Source organism: Sorex araneus, chromosome 6, assembly GCF_027595985.1.
Source record: "Sorex araneus isolate mSorAra2 chromosome 6, mSorAra2.pri, whole genome shotgun sequence".
NCBI classification, from domain to species: Eukaryota; Metazoa; Chordata; class Mammalia; order Eulipotyphla; family Soricidae; genus Sorex; species Sorex araneus.
This window is the reverse complement of record NC_073307.1, coordinates 145807187-145828886: the sequence shown is the minus strand read 5'-3', so window position 1 is coordinate 145828886 and position 21700 is coordinate 145807187. Positions and strand designations below refer to the sequence as shown.

General features: G+C 61.1%; 1 protein-coding gene across 1 annotated transcript in view; it reads right to left on the bottom strand.

Moving 5' to 3' along the window:
- CD82 (CD82 molecule) overlaps positions 1–21700 on the bottom strand; it is a 44400-nt gene that overhangs the window by 7849 nt on the left and 14851 nt on the right. The window contains exons 2-6 of the mRNA XM_055144045.1: positions 18946–19016; positions 12214–12303; positions 10400–10472; positions 7035–7159; positions 6856–6930 (exon numbers count right to left, since the gene is read on the bottom strand). Of these exons, the coding sequence (XP_055000020.1) occupies positions 6856–6930; positions 7035–7159; positions 10400–10472; positions 12214–12276 (336 nt within the window). The 5' untranslated portion in view covers positions 12277–12303; positions 18946–19016. The remainder of the gene's footprint in view (positions 1–6855; positions 6931–7034; positions 7160–10399; positions 10473–12213; positions 12304–18945; positions 19017–21700) is intronic.

The window sequence follows — 21700 nt, the reverse complement described above, 5'->3', positions numbered from 1 at the left end:
TGCCCACAGACCCGCTTCTGCTCCTGCCAGAGGGGTTGCCAAGGCCAGCAGCCTGCGTGTGCCTGGCCGGGGACCCGGAGACGAGAAGGTGATGGGGACGGGCCAGTCTCCCCGGACATACCCGTCACGCCCCAGCCCCGAACATGGCTAAGGGCCCAAGACCAAGTGCAGGGACCACAGGGCAGGGCCTGGATGGCAAGCCCCTGGGGGCCTTGTCCTGAGCCCGGGGAGGCGGCCTTGGCAACCGGGAAAGCGCAGGGAGGGAGGGGGGGAAGGAGGGCCAGGTGCCAGGGATGTCTGGGGCGGGCTCTGCCTCTGCTTCCTCGCTCTTGATCCCCTTCTTCCCAATCAGCATGTTCTTTCCTTAGGGGTAACCCCACTCCCCACCCCTGCAAGCGGCTAGTGGGCTCCTGCTGGACTGGGGGTGCTGGTGGGGGCACAGAAGCCAGGCTCCAGGGGGGTTCTGGAGGACTGGAGGCTGCGTCAAGACTCCCACCCTGCCCAGAAATTTCTAGAGGCAGGGCCATGTTCAAATGTTAGGGCCTGGCTCAGGTGCTGGAGGCGGAGCTAGGTATAGGCTTGGCCGGGCCTAACTGGGCGCTGGGGGCAAGGCCAGGTTTGGGAAGGGGGCGGGGCCTAACTGGGCACTGGGGTCAGGGCCAGGTTTAGGCAGAGGGCGGGGCCTGACTGGGCACTAGGGACAGGGCCAAGTTCAGGCAGGGGACGGGGCCTGGCTGGGGAGCTGGGGCGGGGCCAGATTTGGGCAGGGGGCGGGGCCAGGTTTAGCAAGGGGGCGGAGCCTGACTGGGCACTGGGGACAGGGCCAGGTTTAGGCAGAGGGCAGGGCCAGGTTTGGGTAGGGGTTGAGGCAGGTTTAGGCAAGGGATGGGGCCAGGCTCAGGAGCTGGGGACGGGGCCAGGCTTAGGCTGGGGGTGGGACCTGGCTGGGGTGCTGGGGCGGAGCCAGGTTTAGGCTGGGGGCGGGGCCTAGCCCAGTGCTGGAAGAGGGGCTAGGTTCAGATTGGAGGCGGGGCCAGGTATGGACTCATAGCAGGACTTGGCTGGGGCCCTGGAGGCGGGGCCAGGTTTAGGCTGGGGGCGGGGCCTGACTGGTGCGCTGAGGGCGGGGCCAGGCTTAGGCTGGGAGCCGGGCCAGGTATAGACTTGAGGACAGGCTCTGGCTGGGGGGGTGGGGTGGGATGGAAGCGGGGCCAAGTTTAAGTTCTGGAGAAGGCCCTGGCTCAGGCGCTGGAGGCGGGGCCTGGCTCTGCAGCTGGGGCCCCAGAGCAGAGCCAACAAGAGCACATGCTCCAATGCTCTCTGCGGTCTTTCCAGAAGCACATCCTGAACGCATTCACCCCCCCACTCACCCCCCTGCAAAAGGGAAGGGGGAAAGGCCACCTCTCTGTGTCCTACCCTGCTGTCTCTCCTAGTCCCGGGGCGTGAAGCCAGGCTAGGCGTCTGGAAGTTTCCACCCCACAGGGCCTGGAGAAACCCGTTTTACCACCCAGACCTGGCCACCCAGGTGTGGACACACCAGCCATCTCGGGCTTCTGGGGCAGAAAGGGGGGACGGGGAGGGGGGCACTGCAGGCCTCCTTGAAGGGCCTCTCGGGAGGGGGGTACATGCAGCAACCTGGCCAGTTACTGCTCCGACACACCCCTACCCCATCCCCCACCCCCCCTGGCGTACCCCCAGGCTCTCAGGCCATGATTGAACACCCTGGACATGACCCAGCACCCTCCAAACTCAGCTTTGTCTTGAGGGCACAGCCAAGTGGGGCTCACGGGCTCCTCCTCCAGGCTGGACAAGCTCTGCGGGCAAGGCCTGAGCACCGGGCCACGGTGCCCGGACTCAGCTGAGAAACAGCCCAAGGCCCTTCACTGGACCCCAGAGCCCGGCTCCCTGCACGAGCTCACACCGACCCTGCACAGACTAAGCCCTGACAGGCAAATGGGGTCCCCAGCACTGGCTCTCAGGCTGGATGCTGGGGGCCGGGCCCACGTGGCTGGGACCGCTGGCACAGGCTGTCAGGGGGGAGGGTCCGGGGGCTGCGGCAGCCTCCCACCTCCCCAAACCTTGTTCCCCAGGGGCATCTCGGAGGGGTGAGCCCAGTTCACAGAGAGCTCCCTGCTCCCTTCGGCCTTCGTCTGCCGCATAAGCTGCGAAGGCCGAGCCAGAGGGGTTTCAGAACCGCAGCAAAGGACGGGGGGCCCGCGTGACCCCAGCCTCTGGGACAGAAGAGACCGAGGCTGCAGGGGGGGCTGGCTAACCTGCCAGGGGGCTCAGAAAGGATTCTGGCACACCGCAGGTGGAGGGATTTGGACCAGGTGCGGGAGGGGGGGGGGCGTGGCCCACCCACTGCTCTCATCGAAGCGTGCCATGGAGGGGAGATCGGAGAGAGAGGGACAGCAGGTCAGGCACTTGCCCTGCAGGCAGCCAACCCGCATTCAGCTCCCTGCACCCCTATGGTCTCCGGAGCCAAGCCAGGAGTGATCCCTGAGCACAGGGCCAGGAGTAAGCCCTGAGCACAGCCCGGCGTGGCCCCCGAAATAAAACACAAAGTGGGGCTGAGAGGGCTGGGCATGGGCTCCCCAGGTGGGGGCGCCGGGTCCGGTCCTCAGTACCACAGGATCCCCTAAGCACTGCAGAGAGCCGCCCCGAAGCACCCAACTGGGAGGAGCCCTCCCGCCCCCAGCCCCAGCAACACTGGGTGTGGCCCCCAAACATGAGAGTGTGGTCATGCCCATTCCCAAGGCGGGGGGGGGGGCGCGGCTGGCACAGGGTGGGCTCATTCTTCTAAACTTAGGAGGGAGCCCCCTGGCAGCGCAGCACCAGGAGTGAATGGACCGTGGGACGGCCCCTTCCCTGCCTCCCTCTGCAAAGGGCCCTTTCTCAGACTAGTTCCCTGGCCGGAGCTGCGCCCACCCCCCCCACCTCCCCCCACCCCGCGCAGGAATAAACAGCGGGGCGGGAATGTTTAGTCTGCCTTGGGCATTTACAATGTGCTGGGAAAGAAGAAATAAATTCTCTGTCCCAACATGGGCCATTGAGTGGCGCCAGAGCTTCCCCGGCAGGGCCAGGAAATTTCCTCTGCCTTCCAGAGGAGGAGGAGGGGGGGACAGGGGTGGGGCGGGGAGGGGCAGATGAAGAGAAGGAGCACTGCCCTGGGGGGTTGTGTGTGTGTGTGGGGGGGGATTTCTAAGGAGGAGCTCTAGAGGGGCGGCCAGGCAGAGGGGAGGTGGGGGGACAGTGAGAGAGGCAGGAGCCTGGGACAGATGGACGGATGGACAGGAGACCTCAGTCTGGGCTGTGACCCTGGCCTGTCACCAGGACTCTTTTTTTTCTGGGACTTTCTTTCTTTCTTTCTTTCTTTCTTTCTTTCTTTCTTTCTTTCTTTCTTTCTTTCTTTCTTTCTTTCTTTCTTTCTTTCTTTCTTTCTTTCTTTCTCTCTCTCTTTCTTTTCTTTCTTTCTCTCTCTTTCTCTCTTTTTCTCTTTCTTTCTCTTTCTCTCTTCCTTCCTTCCTTTCTCTCTTCCTTTCTTTTCCTTCTTTCGTTCTCTTTCTCTTCCTTTCTCTCTCTTTCTCTCTTGCTTTCTCTCTTTTTCTCTTTCTCTCTCTTGCTTTCTCTCTTCTTTCTCTCTTTTTCTTTTTCTCTTTCTTTCTCTCTCTTTCTTTATTCCTTCCTTCCTTTCTCTCTTTCTTTCTTTTCCTTCTTTCTTTCTCTTTTTCTCTTTCTTTCTCTTTCTCTCTTGCTTTCTCTTTTTCTTTCTTTCTCTCTTTCTTTCTCTCTTTCTCTTTCTTTCCTTCTCTTTCTTTCTTTCTTTCTTTCTTTCTTTCTTTCTTTCTTTCTTTCTTTCTTTCTTTCTTTCTTTCTTTCTTTCTTTCTTACTCTCTTTCTCTCTTTTTTTATTTTTTTGTTTTTTGAGCCATAGCTGGCTGTTGTGTTCAAGGCTCACTCCTAGCTCTGAACTTAAGGTCCCTCCTGAAGGGCTGGGAAGAGCCATGTGTGATGCTGGAACTAAAGCCGGGCTGGCAGAAGCAAGGCAAGAACCTACCCACCACACTAGCGTTTCAGCCTCCCTCCATTTGTCTTTTAAATTGGAAATGCAGGGGTGTGTGTGAGGGGGTGGTTGTGCCTGGAGAGAGAGCGCACAGCAGGTATTTTGCCTTGCACGGAGCTGACCTGGGTTTAATCCCTGGCAACCCATGTGGTCCCCTTCCCCGCCTCCCCACCGCTATCAGGAGTGATTTCTGGGTGCAGTGGCCCCTGAGCATTGCTGGGTGTGGCCCCCAAACTAAAAAACAAGCAAACCAAAAAAACCGGGAAGTGCTTGCAAAACTGAGGATCTGGAGGTCAAGTTATGAGCCCATGATCCAGGACACGGACCCCCCACTTCATTATGGAGGTGGAGGCACGTGCAGGGGTGAAGAGGTGGGTGCTGAGACCCGGAGTGAGGGTCTCTGAGTCTTAGGTTCCTCTTCCGGGGGCCTATTTTGTTTGTTTCAGTTTGGGGGGGGGTTGTTTTGGGGCCACACCCAATGGCGCTCAGGGCTTAGTCCTGGCTCTTTGCTCAGGGGTCACATGGGGGCGGGGGGCATTGCGGGGACCACATGGAAGCAGAGGATCGAACCTTTGTCAGCCACATGCAACGCAGGAGCCCTACCTGCTGTACCATATCGCTCTGCCCCCTGGGGCCTGGGTTTTTTTTTTTAATTAATTTATTTTTTAATTAGTGAATCACCGCAAGGGTACAGTTATAGATTTACACATTTTCGTGCTCGTGTTTCCCTCATACAATGTTCGCGAACCCATCCCTCCACCAGTGCCCATTCTCCACCACTAATAAACCCAGCTTCCTTCCCACCCCACAATCCCATCTCCCCCCACCCCACCCTGCCTCTGTGGCAGGGTATTCCCTTTTGTTCTCTCTCTCTCCAATTGGGTGCTGTGGTTTGCAAGAGGGGTGTTGAGTGTGGGGCCTTGTATCACAGGGTCGTGAGACCAGACCCCCCCAACCCAGGGAAGGGAGGTTCTATTTTTTTTTTTCTTTTTGGGTCACTCTCGGCGATGCACAGGGGTTACTCCTGGCTCTGCACTCAGGAATTACCCCTAGCCGTACTCAGGGGACCATGTGGGATGCTGGAAATCGAACCCGGGTCGGCCGCGTGCAAGGCAAATGCCCTACCCGATGTGCTATCACTCCAGCCCCACAGGGAAGGGAGTTTCACTCCCCCAAATCCCAGTTTCTGGTCAGGCTTCCCACAAGCTCCTCCCTTCCACCATTTCTCCTTTCGCCCGGCCTGCCAGTAACTCTCAGAGGCTGGCGGCTATGGGCGTCTTGTGCCCTGCCTTTGAGGGACAACAGCCTTCATCTCCCCACGTGTGCCTGCTGATTCCTCACCCTTCCATCCATGCCCAGTTCTCCTGGCAAACAGCCAGCGTGTGGAGTAAACGTCGATAAAGCCCATTCGGGAAGAAAACCACAAGGATCACGATTTCCCCAGCATGAGCCCGGGGGGGGGGGGTGTGGGGGGGAGTGTCAGGCTGCTGGGGCTCAGGGTTTAGTTGTGGGCAGGCTGCTCAGAGGTGCCACATCCCACATCCGGACGCCCCCTCCGTGCTTCCAGGGAGGGCATGAGGGACCGGCTCGCCCACTTCTCTGAAAGCGGGGTTCTCACTCTCTCAGTCCCCCTTGCAGCTGGGGCCTTGTCTAGACACGAGGGTTGGGACGTTTGCTTTTCTGACCGAAGGGGCAGGCGACAGAACTGGCACTGCCTCTTTCCCTGTCTCCGGGCCCCAGCAGTACAGATGAACCCAGTGGTCTCATGAGGGGCTTCTGTGGGACCCCATCATGAGGACAGCATGTGCCGTAGATAAAAGCTAGGCCCCGGGGGCAGAGCGATAGTACAGCAGGGAGGACACTTGCCACGCGTGTGGCTGACCAAGGTTCGATCCCCAGCACCCCCATACGGTCCCCCGATTCAGTGGCAGCCACTTTGTGCCCAAGAGGTGAGTCGAATGGAACAGAAGCGTCCCAATAAAGAGGGGTTACACAGCTAGCCGGAACCAGGGTCCTGGGCTTACAACCCCGACTTCTGCTAACATCAACAACGGCCTCTTCAGAGTCTGAGCCATGAGACTTTGGCTTTCGGGTTTTCTACATCTTCCCTCTGACTCAGGATGAATGTGTTCGGTTTTTAAAAAAAAATTTTTTTTATTAACAGACCCTCCCGCCTCCTTGAACTTCCTTCATGGCTTGGATTTGTAACTTAGAAAGGTGCTTTAATATAAGTAAGAACAAAAAGCATTCACGGAATCTTTACCAATCTAACACAACCACTGTGCTTTTTTTTTTTTTTAATTGGGGGAGTGGGGGACTAGCAAGCAATGCTCAAGGGACCTGGGGCCACTGGGGCCATACCTGGCCAGTTGGGCCAGAGGATGCAATGCCTAGGGCTTGCAAGGTTACCCCATGGTGCCTGGAGGTGGGGAATGGAACTCCAGGCTCTGCTCTGTGCTCCAGTCCTTCGCCTCATCTCCCTGGCCCCAGTGCTGTCTTTTACTAACATGATTTCCCTGACTCCTTGTGACAACCCCGAATTAAATCTATGATCTCAGATGGGGAACCAGGCAGAGAACTAAGCCCAGGGCCAGTTAGAAAGAGGTGGACTAGAGTGGACACTTGGTCCAGCATTAGCCCCCAGCCCCCATGCACACAGAGATGCTGTTTTCGCCTCTCACCCAAACGACGGGATGGGTCAGGGGGCCCAGGAGGCTGCCCCTGCACCACCCACCGGGTTCGTGTGTCCCCCACCCTCACCCCACTGGACACCTGGGGTGGCGGCTGCTTACCTGACCCATGTTGAAGTAGAACAAGGCCCCAGCAGCCACCTGGGCGATGAGGATCAGCAGGAGGAAGGCGAAGTACTGCGGACAGGGGCAGAGTGAGCCGGGGTGGGGGGTGGGGGGGCACCAGGAGCTGCTCCCCGCGCCCCCCCCCCCCGCCCCCGCGCCTGCGCGGTCGCACTCACCAGTCCCAGCAGGCAGCGGACCTCGTTGACAGCGCCGATGCAGCCCAGGAAGCCCATGACCATGGTGACGGCGCCCACGCCGATGAAGATGTAGGCGCCCACATTGAGCGAGCTGGAGGAGGCCTCTGCGGGGGACACGGGAGGGAGGCGTGGCCGGCAGCCCCTCGCACCCACCCTCCGGGACCCCGCCCCTTCTGCTGCTGTCCTTCCCCCCTCTGTCCCTCCCCCACTCCGCCTGTGGACCGGCTACTGCCCTTATCTCTGCCACGCCCGTGAGCATGTGCGCCGGGAAAGGGGCGGGGGAGACTGAGGCCCCGGAGAGGGGCCCTGGCGAGGGGCAGGACGGGGATTCAGGAACTGGACAGTACTGGACTCTCCAGGCCCGCGGCATGGGGGCAGGCGGGTCACTCCACTCATGCGGTTTGGTCAATGTGCAGCCTGCATTGGGGGTGGGGTGGGGTGGGGTCTTCCACCTTGGCCCCCAGCAGGCAGAGAGACCTTGAAGGTGGCGTGGGGGGTGGGCAGCGGCCCCTTCACTGCCGGGGCTCAGAATGCTCGGGAGCTGGGGAGTGACCAGCCACCCTACTCTCTGGGGCTGTGTGGTGCTCCCAGCTCCTCCGTGGCTCCAGGGAGCCAGGCAGAGCCCGGGTGGGGTGCAAGGGAGGGGTGGGGAGCAGTCCTGCATTTCCCCCTGCCATGAGACTCCAGGGCTCACTTTTCCCGAACTGCCCAGGCTGAGGTTCCCACATGTACCCCGGCCACTATTTCCTGGGAGAAGGGCTTGGCCCTCTCGGAACCGGAGCTGCACGCTGGCCGAGGGCGGACCTCACAGGGGATTTCTACCACCAGCTCCTGACGCATGGTGCGGAGACCCGAGAGACTGACGCTCGCGGGTGCCTGACAACAAGGCCCGGCGGGAGACTCCCCGGATCCAGGAGGCCTCCTCCGCCGCCTCTGTCATCCGCCCTGTCCCCACCCCAGGTCCCAGGCCCGTCCCAGCTCTGAACAGCCTGGCAAAGGAAGGGGGCCTGGCAGAGACGCCTTCTAGATCTTTCGGGGCCACACGGTGCTAGCACAGCGTGCTGGCTATGATCACAGATGGGGAACCAGGCAGAGAACTAAGCCCAGGGCCAGTTAGAAAGAGGCGGACTAGAGTGGACGCTGATCCAGCACCAGCCCTCAGCCCCACGCACACAGAGATGGTGTTTTCGCCTTGAACCCAAACAACGGGGATGGGGCAGGGGGCCCAGGAGGTTGCCCCAGCGCCACCCACTGGGTTTGTGTGTCCCCCCCCCCATAGCCCGTGAGGGCTGTGGCTCATGGGCCGTGTCCCCAGGCTGGCCCCTTTTCTGTTTCTGACCAAGAGAATTAGCTGGTACTCCTCAAAAATGCCAACCACTAATGTCAGACTGTTGTTCCACAGTCACTTGTGCACTTCCTCTGCGCCACGCCTGCCTTGGACTCCTACCAGGAGCCTACTTTCTTTCACAACAGCCTCGCGATGCCCTGCTCTAATGGTTATCATCCTCCCAGGGCAGGGGAGCGGCCTGGAGAGGGGGGAGAAGCCCAAGCAGGCGGCGGCAGGGAGCAGAGTCCGGGCAGCCTGGCCCAGCTCTCCACGCTGAGCCCCACAGCCACGTGTGTGGAACCCTGCCATCCGGGGACACGGGGGCGGGGGGCTCAGGGCCCTCCACTCACACCCCAGCTCCAGCTGTGTACCCTCGGACGGGTGCTTACCCGTGCTGCTTGGTTCCGGCAACGGGGATGGCCGGGCCCCGTCCCGTGGATAGAAAGACAGATGGATGCAGCGAGGGTCTGATCAGCAGAGGGGAGAGCACCTCCCCCCCCCCAGCCAGGGAGCACAGACTCCATCTAGGATTCTCAGCAAGCCCCGGGCCCTCTGCGAGCCTCTGTTTACCCAAGAGCAAGGTGGCAGCGCTGATATGCTGGTGGACCTGGTCCTGGCTGCCCGGGGCACTCTCTGGGCAACTTTTTCCGAATCTTTGGAAAAAGTTTCATCCTGACCTGACCCTGGGGTCGGATTCCTGGGTGGGTGAGGGGACAGCTCCCCCACCCCCTCAGGTACTTGTACAGAAGCTGCCCTGAGCTTTGGGGGGATCTGGCAAGCTCTAGGCCTGCACTGGGAGGAGATGGGTGGTCCCTGAGCCTGAGGGCAGGGTCCTGGGGCCACAGTGCCTGGTGTGTGTGAGCGACGGGAGGGCCAGGGAGTGCGAGGGAGCGTGGACCTGGTCAGGGCCCAGAATGGGGTGCAGTCTGCTGCCCCGCCCCCAGCGGAAGCAGGACAGACACTCTGGAGGGCAGAGTCCCTTGCGTGTCCTCCTATTCCGAGGGAACACTTCCCCACCCCAGGGACCGCGTGACAGGTGTGCCTCTGTCACTCAGAGAGGCCTGGCTCCCCTTGATTGAACTGCAGCAGCTGTCAAGGGGCCCAGGCCTAGACCGCTGCTGGGACAGCTGCTGGGAGGGAAGTGAGCCAAGGGCGCACTCACTGCCAGGAGGGTCAGCCACGTGGGACTAGCGCCCCCACCTCACCTCTCACCCACCTCCGAGCAGACACAGAGGTCATGCTGGGAGCAAGCCTGGCGGGCTTCCTAGAGGAGGTCTCAGCAGCCCACAAGATCCCTTATCATCCAGGCTCTTATCTTGGAACACCAGCAGGGCCTTGGGCACCTTTCTTTCCTGCTTCTGATGAGTTTAAATTCCGCCCCCCTCCCCCAGCTGTGTGACTCCTCCACCTGCCCTGCGCAGCATGGAGGAACAAAAGCTCTCCCCTGGAGACCCAGCGCGCCACAGCGAAGATGTGCAAACCTGAGCCTCAGTTCCCCCAATTTCCCCCACTGGTGATGTGGGAACCCTCGCAGACCATGGGCACTAGCCGCAGGTCCCGGCCAAGAGCAGGAATGCCGGAAGCTGAGCCCGGGCTGTCCTCATTGGCTCGCGCGCCGGCGGGCCCCGCCCTTGTCACGCCCCCAGGCACACAAGCCCCGCCCACGGAGCTGGAGGCGGGCTGGCAGGGCACGTGGGGCCCCAGGCCTGCAGCCGTCCTCCCCGGCAGGGGTGTGGCCGGTGCCCACGTTTGCTTGAACGGGCAGGGCCAGAGCCTGGGCGCGGCGTCCTCAAGGTCAGGGCCCCCGGGAAGGCGCTGGCCTGGGAGAAGCAGCCTCCGCGCCCCACTGCAGCCTCCAGACAAGGGCCGCTTTGTGTGCTAGGCGAGAGGCGCTCCCTCCCAGGAAGCCCCGCCGAGGCGCCCAGGTGGCACCGAGCAGGCCCTGGGCCCGGGCCTCGTGGGAACGGCCAGCTCGCCGGGGTGCGGGGTGGGCAGGAGGAGGCGGAGGGGCCCTTACGCAGGACAGAGATGAAGCTGCTCTTGTCGGCCAGAATCCACACCCCGAAGCCCAGAATCACGGCGCCCAGGATCTGGAAGAAGAAAGGGGACAGATTACAGCGGGGGTTGGGGGGGGTCCCCTGAAAGCAGATGGGGATGGAGGGGCTGCCCGGCCCAAACTGCAGTCCCAACACAGCAAACCCCAGTGATCCATACAAGAATCAGAAGAGAGAGAGAGAGAGTGTGTGTGTGTGTGTGTGTGTGTGTGTGTGTGTGTGTGTGTGTGTGTGTGTGTGTGTTGTGTTTTACAGGGAGAAGGGGTCCCAGCAATCTCAATCTTCAGGGACACCCCCACACCCCCTATGCTACTCCTCACCCTTCCCATCATGTGCCCCCCAACACACACACATGCTTACTAAGGGGAGCCCCCAAAGCTGTTCACTTTCAGGCCCAGCTCCAGCCTCTTCTGCAGGAACCTTTCTGACCCTCTCACTCAGAATAAGGGGCTCCCGCTCCACGGCAGCCCCCGAGAGCCCCTTGCTCCTCTTCCTTTTCTTGGTTTTGTTTTGGGGGCCACATCTGGCAATGCTCAGGGCTTACTGTCACCTGGCTCTATGCTCTGGCGGGGCTCGGGGGACCATATGGGGTGCCAGGGACTTGAACCAGGGTCAGCCCATCGCCTCTGTACTATTTCCCCCAGCCCCGGAAGCTCCCTCACATCTCTCCCTGTGTGGCAGAGTCACCGCCACTGCCCGATGACCCAGTGCCCTGTCACCAAAGCCCCGGGCCCCTGTCTCGAAGGCCCTTCCCTGCTGGCGTCCTGGCCTGTGTCCAGCTAAAGGGTGGGCTCCCTTGTGGGCAGTACCAAGAAGCACAGCTTGGGGCCCCTGTGGAGGTCCCTCCGGCGCTGGTGACACCATGGCCCACTGCAGAGGCAGGAGTAAGTCAAGTCAGAAGGTCCCAGGGCCCCCTTCCCTTCACCCTGCAGGAACCAGGATCCACCATGGGCCCGGCCAGCTCAGCCTGCAGATGTAGCTGCAGCATGGGCACAGAGAGAGGTGTCCCTCGAGGTGGGGGAGCCCTGTATCTCCTCGCCTGGCGTGGGCCCAACTGGGGGAATTACCTCCCCTTGGGGTCTCTATCTCCAGCCTCGGCTGCCTGCTCCTCCGTCACCCAGCCCTGCCTACTGCTGACGAAGCCAGCCTGGGGAGAGCTTGATCCCGCCCGTCCACCCACTGTGACCGAGAGTAGAGCCCGGGTCTGAGTGAAGCCCAAGGACACCTGTTTCGGGGCAAGGGGATACCAGAAACTCCATCACCCAGACCAACAAGAAGTGTTTCCAAAAACTTGTGTGTGTTCGGGGGAACCACAGCCAGCGGTGCTCAGGGGAGACTCCTGGCTCTGTGCTCAGGGAAACAGGTGGTGCCGGGGCTGCGCAAAGCATGCGCTGAGCCCGTGGCACTCCTTCTGGCGCTCTGGCAAGTTGTTTTATTATTTTCAGGCTGCACCTGGCAGTGCTCAGCGCTTACTCCTGAGTGCTTCACTCCTGGCGGGCCTCGGGGAATCCTATGGGGTGCTGGGGATCAAACCTAGGCTGGCCCCGTGCAAGGCAAGTGCCCTGCCCAGCCTCCCAGCCTCCTCCCAGCCCTGCCCGGGCCATGCCTCAGTGTATCATGAGCCAGACCTGGACCCCCACCCCGTCCCCCAAAGAGCCAGGGGAGGTCAGGGGCTCTCTCCTCCCTCCATGCCCCATCCCTGGACAGTCGGCCCCACCTCCCTGCCTGCCCCACAGGCCTGTAGACCCCAGAGAGGGTCTCCCGGGGCGGTACTTACAAAAAAGAGCAGGTTGAAGAGGAAGAGGAAGTACTTGGTGACTTTCAGGCAGGCTGAGCCCATCCTGCTGGTCCGGGAGCTGCCTGAGGGCTAAAGGGGTGTGGAGGGCACATGGGTCAGTGCAGAGGGCCTGAGGAAGAGGACCCACTGGCCCCAGCTCACCCCAGCTTGTCCTCCCCACCCCGCCAGGCAGATGCCGAGTCCCATTCTGCAGCACCTTGAGGCCCACCCAGTGAGTCTTGGCCCCTGAGGTCCATGGGGCCAGAGAAACCGCAGGCCCCATCCTCAAGTTCTAGAAACCGTCCGGATAGCCCCGGGTGGAGGCCAGTAAGTGAGCCCTGGAGTCCCCCAAGATGAGCCCTTGAATTCTGCTGCTGCCCTGCAGAGCCCCCGCCCCATGGTGGCCACGGTCTTGGGGGCGTGGGGCTGGGAGAGGGAGGGGCCCAGGGCTCCCTCCACCTCCTAGGGCAATGGGGGATGAGGGTGCCCTCCAGGACAGCCAGCCCAAATGAGCACATGTTATGGACCAGAGTGATAAGCACAATGGGTAGGGTGCTTGCCTTACGCATGGTTCGATCCCCGACATTCCATGTGATTCCCTGAGCACTGCCAGGAATGATCCCTGTGCACAGAGCCTTAAACAGTGCTGGGCATGGCCCCACAGACCAAAACAAACCAAAAAGAAAAAAACAAACAAAATTGCATGCACATCGGAAATGTACGCTTTCCCTCACTCCAGAGAGAAAGAACTCCTCTCGAGTACTGTTCCACGTGTGTGTGTGTGTGTGTGTGTTTGTGTGTGTGTGTGCATGCGCATGCATCACATGCATGCTTCCTGGTACTGCCCACGGGGAGTCCACCCTCTAGCTGGACACCGGCAGAAACACCAGCAAGGAAGGCCTTTGAGACAGAGAGCTTTGGTGACAGGGCACTGGTTCAAAACCCCGGTGTGTGTGTGTGTGTGTGTGTGTGTGTGTGTGTGTGTGTGTGTGTGTGTGTGTGTGTGTGTATGTGCCACATGGCCTCAAGTAGCCAGATTCAGCGGCCCCCGGGCTTCGCAATCCGCTCCTCGCCAACACCTCACGGTGCACACGGAGCACAGGAGCCACGGCGAGGAGGAGGACTTTGTGGACAGTTGGGGCGTGTAATCCCCCAGGAATCTTAAGTACAGGGATCCTTTTGCAAATTCACGCCTCTCTGGAGCCCGTCCCACCCCCACCCACTCCGGGGCTCACATTTCCATCTCAGCTGCGAATATCCCATGAGGCATTTCACTAGCACTCGAGGATTCTGATACAGGAGCACTTGGTCAGTCACCCCGGTGACATGGGGCCTTCAGAGTCCCCCCCCCCCCACACACACACCCTGCAGGTCCCCTCCTGACCACAGGGCAGGGGCTCTGGGGAGGAGAGTGTGTGTAGGTGGGGGCGCTGGCTCCCTCACCCCTCCCCGTGTCAAACCACCCAGGAATGACAATGAGCAGCTTTAGGCTTCCCTGGGGGCCCTGGGGAGCCAGCAGGGCAGCTGGGGCCAGGGCAGCTGGCCTGGGACAGCTGCAGGGACACAGACCGTACTGGGCTGGGGGTGGGGCAGCAGCTCTGGGCCCGGTTCCCAGTGCTCCACGGAGGGGGAGGGGAGGAGCAGAGGGAACCGAGGGCCCCAGGCACGGACTTCACCCCCTTCCCTCCTCCCTGCGGGGCTCAGGGCAGGCGTGGAGGGCTGGCCCTGTGGAGTCCCCTCTCTCTCTTCCAGGCGTGACTGTCTCCTAGCACCCTGCCACAACGCAGCTTGGCCTCCCCGGGAAACCGGGGAACAGGCTTCAGAAGAGAGCACCGCGCTATCTCCCCAGGGGGGTGCAGCCAGTTCAGCCGTGCGCCCTTCTGGCTAGAGAAAGTTAACGTCAGCTGCCTGGGTACGGGTGGGGAACCGAGAGCGCACGAAGCCGAGCTGTGTAAAGGACGGGGCTGCCCGTGAGGTAATGAGCTCCCCAGCCTGAGCGGCATGTAAGCCCAGGCCGTGGGGGAGGGGGCCGAAGCCCGCCTGGCTCTCCCGGCCTATTAGGTACCCCGCCTGGGGCTGGGAATGTGCAGCGCGCATGTTCCCCTGTGACCCGGAGCAGGGGGAGTATAGGGCTGTGGGGTACCAGGAGATCCAGAGATCTGAGCCACCCCCCCTCCCAGCCCCTGATTCCAGGCCTGCCTCGAAGGCCTGCTTGGCCGGCCATGCTCCATAGACTCTGTGTGTGTGTGTGTGTGTGTGTGTGTGTGTGTGTGTGTGTGTGTGTGTGTTGGGGGGGGAGGTGGAAATTTGGTCTGCCTCCCCTTCCTGTGCCAGCTGGACAGACCACAAGGTTTGGGAAGTCTGCATGGAAGGAGACAGCCAGAGAGAGGAGGGTGGGGTTCCTCCTATAGTAGAACCTGGGCCGTTTCCTTTTTCTTTCTTTTTTCGGTGACTGCCAGGCAGCGCTCTGGGGATCAGAGACAGACCTCGGGCCTCCTGCGTGCAAAGCACGTGCGCCAGCCCTTTGAACCATCTCCCCCAGCCCCTGGGTGACTGCCTTTCCTCCCCCGGCCCTGCTGCGCTGCGGCCTGCCTGGGTCAGCCCTCATTTCCCCCCCAGGACTTCCCCACGCTGCATCCAGCATTCCTGGCCTCCAGGAGCTGGGGGGGGTGGTTGGTGGGTGCGTGCTGCTGGCGCTTGCGAAATTGGAGAAGTGTGGAAATGGGGCTTTGGCAACTGCTCAGACCGAGCCTGCCCGCGGTTTCTTTCTAGAAAGTCCAGGAAAGGGATTTCCACACTTTCTGAGCTCCCGGAGCCCTGGCCCGGCTGGGACTCCTGTAGCTTCGTGGGTTGGGAGCGTTCAGCAAGGGGCACTGTGTAGGTAAGAGTAAATACTGGGTCTGCTGAGAGTGGAGACCACGGCAAAGGCTCTGCGCCCCTGAGTTGTCACCACTTTTGTGAAGGGATTTGAGGGGCTGAGGTGTTGGGGTCCGGGTGGCCAATTTGGGCGTAAGTGTCTGTACGTGGCTCTCGGGACCTCTGGTTTCCCAGGTAAAGGAGTCCGACGCTGTTGGGCTGGTATTCCCGGACCTGGGGCCACCAGACGCTCACGCTGATTGCCCCAGGAGATAATTCCACACGCTAGGGGCGGGAGGCGGCTCGCCACGGCTCTCAGTACTCGGACGCGGACATTGGCTACCCCCATCCTCTCCAGGAGGCAGCTGGATGGGCCCAAGGAGTCAGTGAGCAGGCACCCTACGACTAATAGCTGGCCTTGCCCATCAGAATGGGTGCCGACTGCGTGCGGAGGCTGGACCGACCATTCGGAACTGGTGGAGAGGATGCTGAGAAGCTGCGGGGTAGACCAATCAGAACGGGAGGAGAGGGAGAAGCTGTGGGATGGACCAATCAGAGAGTGAGGAGGGTGCTGAGCCGCTGCACCTACGTGGGCCAATCAGAGCAAGAGGAGAGCCGAGCAGTTGCTCTTGAGATGGGCCAATCAGAATCCGAGGAGTAAGGGCATGGACCAATCAGAGTGAGCTGGAAAGCTGCACCTGGGGATGGGCAGATCCAGGCAGGCCATGTTGGCCCTGATCTGGGAGAATGTTGTCTTCCCGCTGACAGACCGGGAGCTGAGCAACATGCTCCATGCTCAGCAGAAGATGAGCAAGTCCTTGAGGGGTGGGGAGAGAACACAGCCAGGTTCCCTGGGGTGACTGGGGTGACTAAGGGAGCCCACACTCACCGCCTCCCCCCGCCCCCCACCAGGAGTCCTGGCAGCATGGACTCGGAGGGCCGGGGAAGCATGTGACCTCAGAGGGGGCTGAGGGAGGTGTCAGCCTGGCCCAGGATGGCCAGCCCGCGCCTCGATCTCTCCTACCACAGCAAGCTGAGGCCGCATCTTCTATTTTCAGTTGACTGGTTACAAGTCTAAGAGGAGAATATTTTGTAGCACAGGAAATTCCCATCTCAGGGCCCGTGAAGTTCCTTGGCCCACGGACATGCCAACTGGCTTAGGTATTGTCCGTGGTTCTTTTCCAACACCACACAGTGGCCCAGCTGTCACAGAGGCTTGGCTCACAAAGTTTAAATCATTCCCCACCTGGCCCTTTTGTTGTTGTTGGGGGTAGGGGTGCTTCCTAGTGTTGCTTGGGGGTCCGGCCGCCACTCCAGGTTGCTACCCAGCCTGGCAGCCGGGACCCTAAGTACAATTCGGTGCTTCGACTCGGTGGCGCGAGGGGGTGGGGTGGGGTGGGGGACATCCGGGGCCACCTCGGAGGTGCTTGAATGGCCATGTGATGCCAGGGGTCAAACTCAGGGCCCTGAGCATGCTTGCATATGCTGCAGCCCTTTGAGCCACCCCCCCGGCCCCTGCCTGTGTCTGAGTGGAAAATGCAGGCTAGATCTGTGTTTGACCCCCAGCACCGCATGGTCCCCCCTGCTCCCTGAGCACAGACCTGAGAGCAGCTCCCGAGTACTGCCAGCTGTAGCCCCCAGAGGAAAAGTGTAACAGAGGCAGCAAGACTCAGGCCTGCTCGCAGCTGGGACTCTGGGACAGATGCCACAGGCCCTCGGGGCCGGAGTTCAGATGCCGCTTGCTGACGCCCAGCCCCCGAGAAGGGACTTGCTCGGGGCTCCCTACGGGCCCACTGTTAGAAACTGCGCGGCTGGCACCCAGCACCGCCCTCCACCGCAGTGAGGATCTTTGTCATGAGTGTCCCATTAGCTTAGGAGGCGGAAGGAGCCAGGGCGAGCCCCTTGCTGGCAGAAGAAAGGGAGCGAAGAGACTGTCCCCCAGGGCTCTGCTTCCTTGGAATCACTTTCCCTGGGCACTGCAGGGTTTGCGTGTTGATTGCAAGGGAAAACGAGGCCGTGAGAGAAGAAGCCCATCTTAGTCCCGAGTGGGCACGGAGAGCGGGCTGAGCAGCAGGAATGCCGCTTTGCAGCAGGCAAATGGACCACTTCTAAGCAGCTACAACTTAAATGGGCGGAACGGCTGCTTTTTTGTTTTTTCACTTTGGGGCCACACCCCAGGATGCTCAGGGATTACTTCTGGCTCTGCACTCCGGAATTACTCTTGGCGGGGCTCAAGGGACCATATGGGATGCTGGGGATTGAGCCCAGGCTGGCTTCGTGCACGGCAAACGTCCTCCCCACTGTGCTTTTGCTCCAGCCGTGGCACTTGCATCCTATACCAAGGACGTTTGTAGATGAAACCACTATGGTATGAGTTTACTCGCTCCTGAGCCTTCTTCAGTATGTGTCTCCAGATCCCAGCGTCCAGGACAGAGAGACTCCGGCAGCTCCCGCATCGCCCCCCTGCCGCCCCAGGCTACCAAGGGAATGCCTTTCCCCCTCCCCCCTCTCCCACCCGCATGCTGCTGGATTCTGGGGCAGTCCCCAGAACAGGCCCGGACAAAGCTCTGTGACCTCCCAGCTGGGTGACCTTGGAGAAGTGACTGGACCTCTCTGAGCCTCACCTTACTCATGGGCATAAAGAGGACACTAAAACCTAATGGGCAGTGATGCTCAGAGGAGGGTTCAGAGAATGTGGCAACCTGGCAGACTTTCAGCGAGCGGAGGTTACTTAGAGCTTACGAAGTTGCACAGCCAAGGGGCTGTTCCACCTCCACAGGGGGCCGGGATGCAGGGAGGAAAGGCGGGTGTTTAGGAAAATCAACGCGTCTCCCCGCAAATGTCACTGAACACATGATCGGAGGGATGCTGTGTGGAGGGGCGAAGGCTGGGGGTGGGTGAGAGGGGAGGCAGACAGAAAGACAGAAGGATGGATGGACAGGTGGAAGGAGGGGTGGGTAGATGGGGGCAAGGGCAGGGGAGTGGATGAAGGATGGGAGCCTGGATGGGTGGGTGGAGCAATGGATCCACGGGTGCGTGGAGGGATAGGTGGAGAACGGGGTGGGTGAGGAGGGACAGGTGAGTGATGGGTTGGATGGAGGCATGGGGGAGGGAGCAGGATGAGTGACAAGGGCTGGATGGGTCACAGACAGAGGGACAGCGGGGGGGGGGGGGAGCGGTGTGGGGTGATGGCCTGATGGAGGAATGGATGGACGGAGTGCCAGGTGGGTGAGGGGAAGATGGGTGCTAGATGGAGGGGTAGAGGAGGGAGGGCCAGGGGGACAGAAGATGGTAATGAGGGATGGAAAAATGGACGGAATGCCGGGAGGACGAGGGCTAGATGGAGGGAGCGGTGGAGGAGGAGGAGGGAGGTGGAGGAGGGGTGGGTGGTAGGAGGACGGTGATGAGGGCTGGATGAGTGAGGGAGGGGTGGAGAAATGAACGGACGGAATTGCAGGTGGGCGAGGGAGCCACAAACGGTAGGCTGGCGGGGGGGTAGCTGGAGGGGTGGAGGAGGGAGAGCAGAGCAGATGGGAGAGGTGGCGGGCTTGAGGAAGGGCTCTAAGTACTCTGAGTCCCCAAGCTAGTTTTCCGCCTCCTCGGTTCTTACCCAGGGTGGGGCGGGAGACAGACAAGGAGATGACTCGGAGCCTGAGTGGGGGGGGTGTCTGTCAAGGGTCCCCCACCGGGTCTGTCGAGAGTCCCCCACCGCTCCTGGAGGCCCTCGGCATAGGAAGTAAGACTGCAGAGGTGAGGGGGGGGCTGTTATCTATCCTGAGAGACCCCATTCTCTATGGCGGGCCCCTGTGAGCCGCACCTAGGGGGCTGGAGGCGAGGGCTGGGGGGTGGGCGGGCGCGTGGGTTTCGCCGGCTCACCTGTCCAGTGGCCTCGGGTCACAGCAGCGCCGGCCTGCGCAGCGGCTCAGAGCTCAGTTCTGGAGGACGACCTGCGGGGAACACACCGCGTGCCTCTGTCACCTGGGGTCTCGGGTACGGGTCCTCTCCCGGGACCTGAGACCCCACTAAAGCCGGCGAGTGTCCGGCAGCCAAGTCCGAGCCCTTGGAACCCTGAGCCGCCCGCAGCAACCCGGGAACACAGCGCAGGGGCTGCAAAGGCCCTGGGCGTCCCTCACGGAGGGGTGGCCCTCAGAGTCCCCCGGGGGGAGGGGACTGCGTGGACCCCGCAGCTGGCTCGGCCTGAACCTAAGCGGGGGCTCTTCTGCCTCCCTCCCCACACCCCCAGACCCAGTGCACTCCCTACAATTCTCTCCGGCCCCGCCCCGCCTCCCAGTGCTCACTTGGACCAGCCCAACTCTTCAAGAGGCCCCTCAGCCATCCCCCCAGCAGGGAGGCTTTTTTTTCCCTTTTTAATTGAGTCACCGTGAGAACAGTTACAGGGCTTTTAGGATCGAGTCTCAGCCATACTATGCTCAAACACCTGTCCCTTCACCAGTGCACATGTTCCACCACCAAGAACCCCAACATACCCCCCTTCCCGCTCCCCTTCTACCTGTGTGGCAGATGATTAGCACTTTACTCTTTCCTTACTTTGATTACGTTCAATTTTCAACAGGAAACTCACTATCATTATTTGGAGTTTTCCCCCCAACAGTTAGACCTGTCGGAATGGCATCATTAGATTGTATGTTTTCTATTGTTGGAAACAAAGAGCATATGATGTTGCACGGTCGCGAAAGTGGCCGCCCGGATTTGGAATTCTGGCATTCAGTCCAGAGGTATTTCTGCCAGCAGCCACTGAATTCCGAGATTGGTTTCTGTGGTGCTGGGATCATGGCTGCTCAGGAGCAGAGGAGCTGTACGTGGGCGACCATGGACATTTGGGCAGGAGGCAGGGCCGGTTCTGAGGGAGGCCTTTTTTTTTTTTCTTCATTTTAAAAAAAATTTTATAAAGTAACTCACAATATTCGATGACACTTAATATTCAAACATCAATGCCACACCACCACCATTCCACCTTCCCACCACCATAGTTTGTATGTTTCCATCCAGAACCCCAATCCCTGCCCGAAATACTGAAAGGCAGCCCACCAGATCCCAGCACGCCCACACAGACAGCCCCCCGGCCCCCCGATATGGAGCAGACAAGTTGGCTACCAAAAAAAAGGGATCTTGGGGCTGGAGTGATAGCGAAGTGGGTAGGGCGTTTGCCTTGCACGCGGCCGACCCGGGTTCGATTCCCAGCATCCCATATGGTCCCCTGAGCACTGCCAGGGGTAATTCCTGAGTGCAGAGCCAGGAGTGACCCCTGTGCATTGCCAGGTGTGACCCCCCCAAAAAAAAAGCAAAAAAAAAGGGGGATCTCACGTGAACGGTGGAGCCCTTCCCGATTTACCCCGCTCCCGTGTTCCTCAGCACCTCCCTCTTTGGCCTCGGCGGGCCTCCGTGCTGCCCCAGGGATGCTACTGAGCTGGGACAGGCTTGGGGAGCACCACAGGAGGAGCTGCCTGAGGATGATGGCGCTCAGTCCTCCCTGGTCTCTCTCTCTCTCCCCAGAGCCACACGGGCTGGGCCAGAGACCGACCTTTGAGATCATCACCCGCCTCTGCTGGGCGGCGGGGCAGCGCCCTGGGGCAGCGCAAGGTCAAGGCTGCCCTCCCAGGCTCGGGCGTGATTGTGGGGACAGAGCTCCCAGCCGGACCATGCACCTCCGGAACACAGGTCTCGGGCCTGGGCTGGCCCCCCCCAGAGTGGGTGGGGGTGGGCCCCTCAGTGAGGCAGGCACACAGCCCGCCCCCCGCCTCATCTCTGGGGCTGAGAGGCAGCCAGGCTGGCGGTGCTCGGGAGGCCCTGCACGGCAGGGGGAGGGGGGTGCCCCCCCACGCCCTAGCCCGCGATGCTGCCAACTCGCACTCTTCCCTGCCCTGCAAGGCCTCCGCGTTCCCACCTATAAAACGGCCTTAATCATGGGTTCCGGGGAGGCTAAATGAGAGTTGGGGCTCCCTCCACAGTGCCCGGGCCCTGGGAGGTGTCGAGGAAGTGCTGGAGGACTTCACACCCTCACGCTGCTCCTTGGTTTCCCAGGGACCGTCGGAGTCCCTGGGGGGATGGATTCAGGCTCGAGGGGTGTAACCGGCCCCAGAGGCGTCCACGACGGAGCAGGGGGGGGGGCCTGCTGCTCCCCGGGCTGGGCTTGAGCAGGGAGGGCTGTGGGGCCTATCTCCCAGCCCCCCACCCCCCAGGGCCCCGAGCAGGACACAGCCAGTCCGGCCAGTGGGACAGCTGATCCCCGTGGGAGCCAAGGCGGAAGCTGGGGCCAGGCCACCTCGGGCTGCCCGGCTTGGCCGGACTTTGTCCTGATTGCCCAGTGAGAGGCCGGCCCTTGTTTGTCCCCAGCAGAGAACAGGGCGAGTTTCCTCAAACCCCGGCTGACTCCAGAGGCCACTTTCTGGGCCTCCCCCGGCAGCCTTGAGTCTCAGACTTGGAGTTAAAAAAAAAAAAATTAAATTAAGGACTGGGGACTGTGCGGGGGTGGGCGTGGGGTGGAGGTTGGGAGTGACGGTACAGCGGGGAGGGAGGGTGCTTGCCTTGCGTGTGGCGGACCTGGGTTGGGTCCCAGCGCTGCCGAGGGCCCCCCGAGCCCTGCCGTGGGGAGGGGTGATCCCTGAGCACC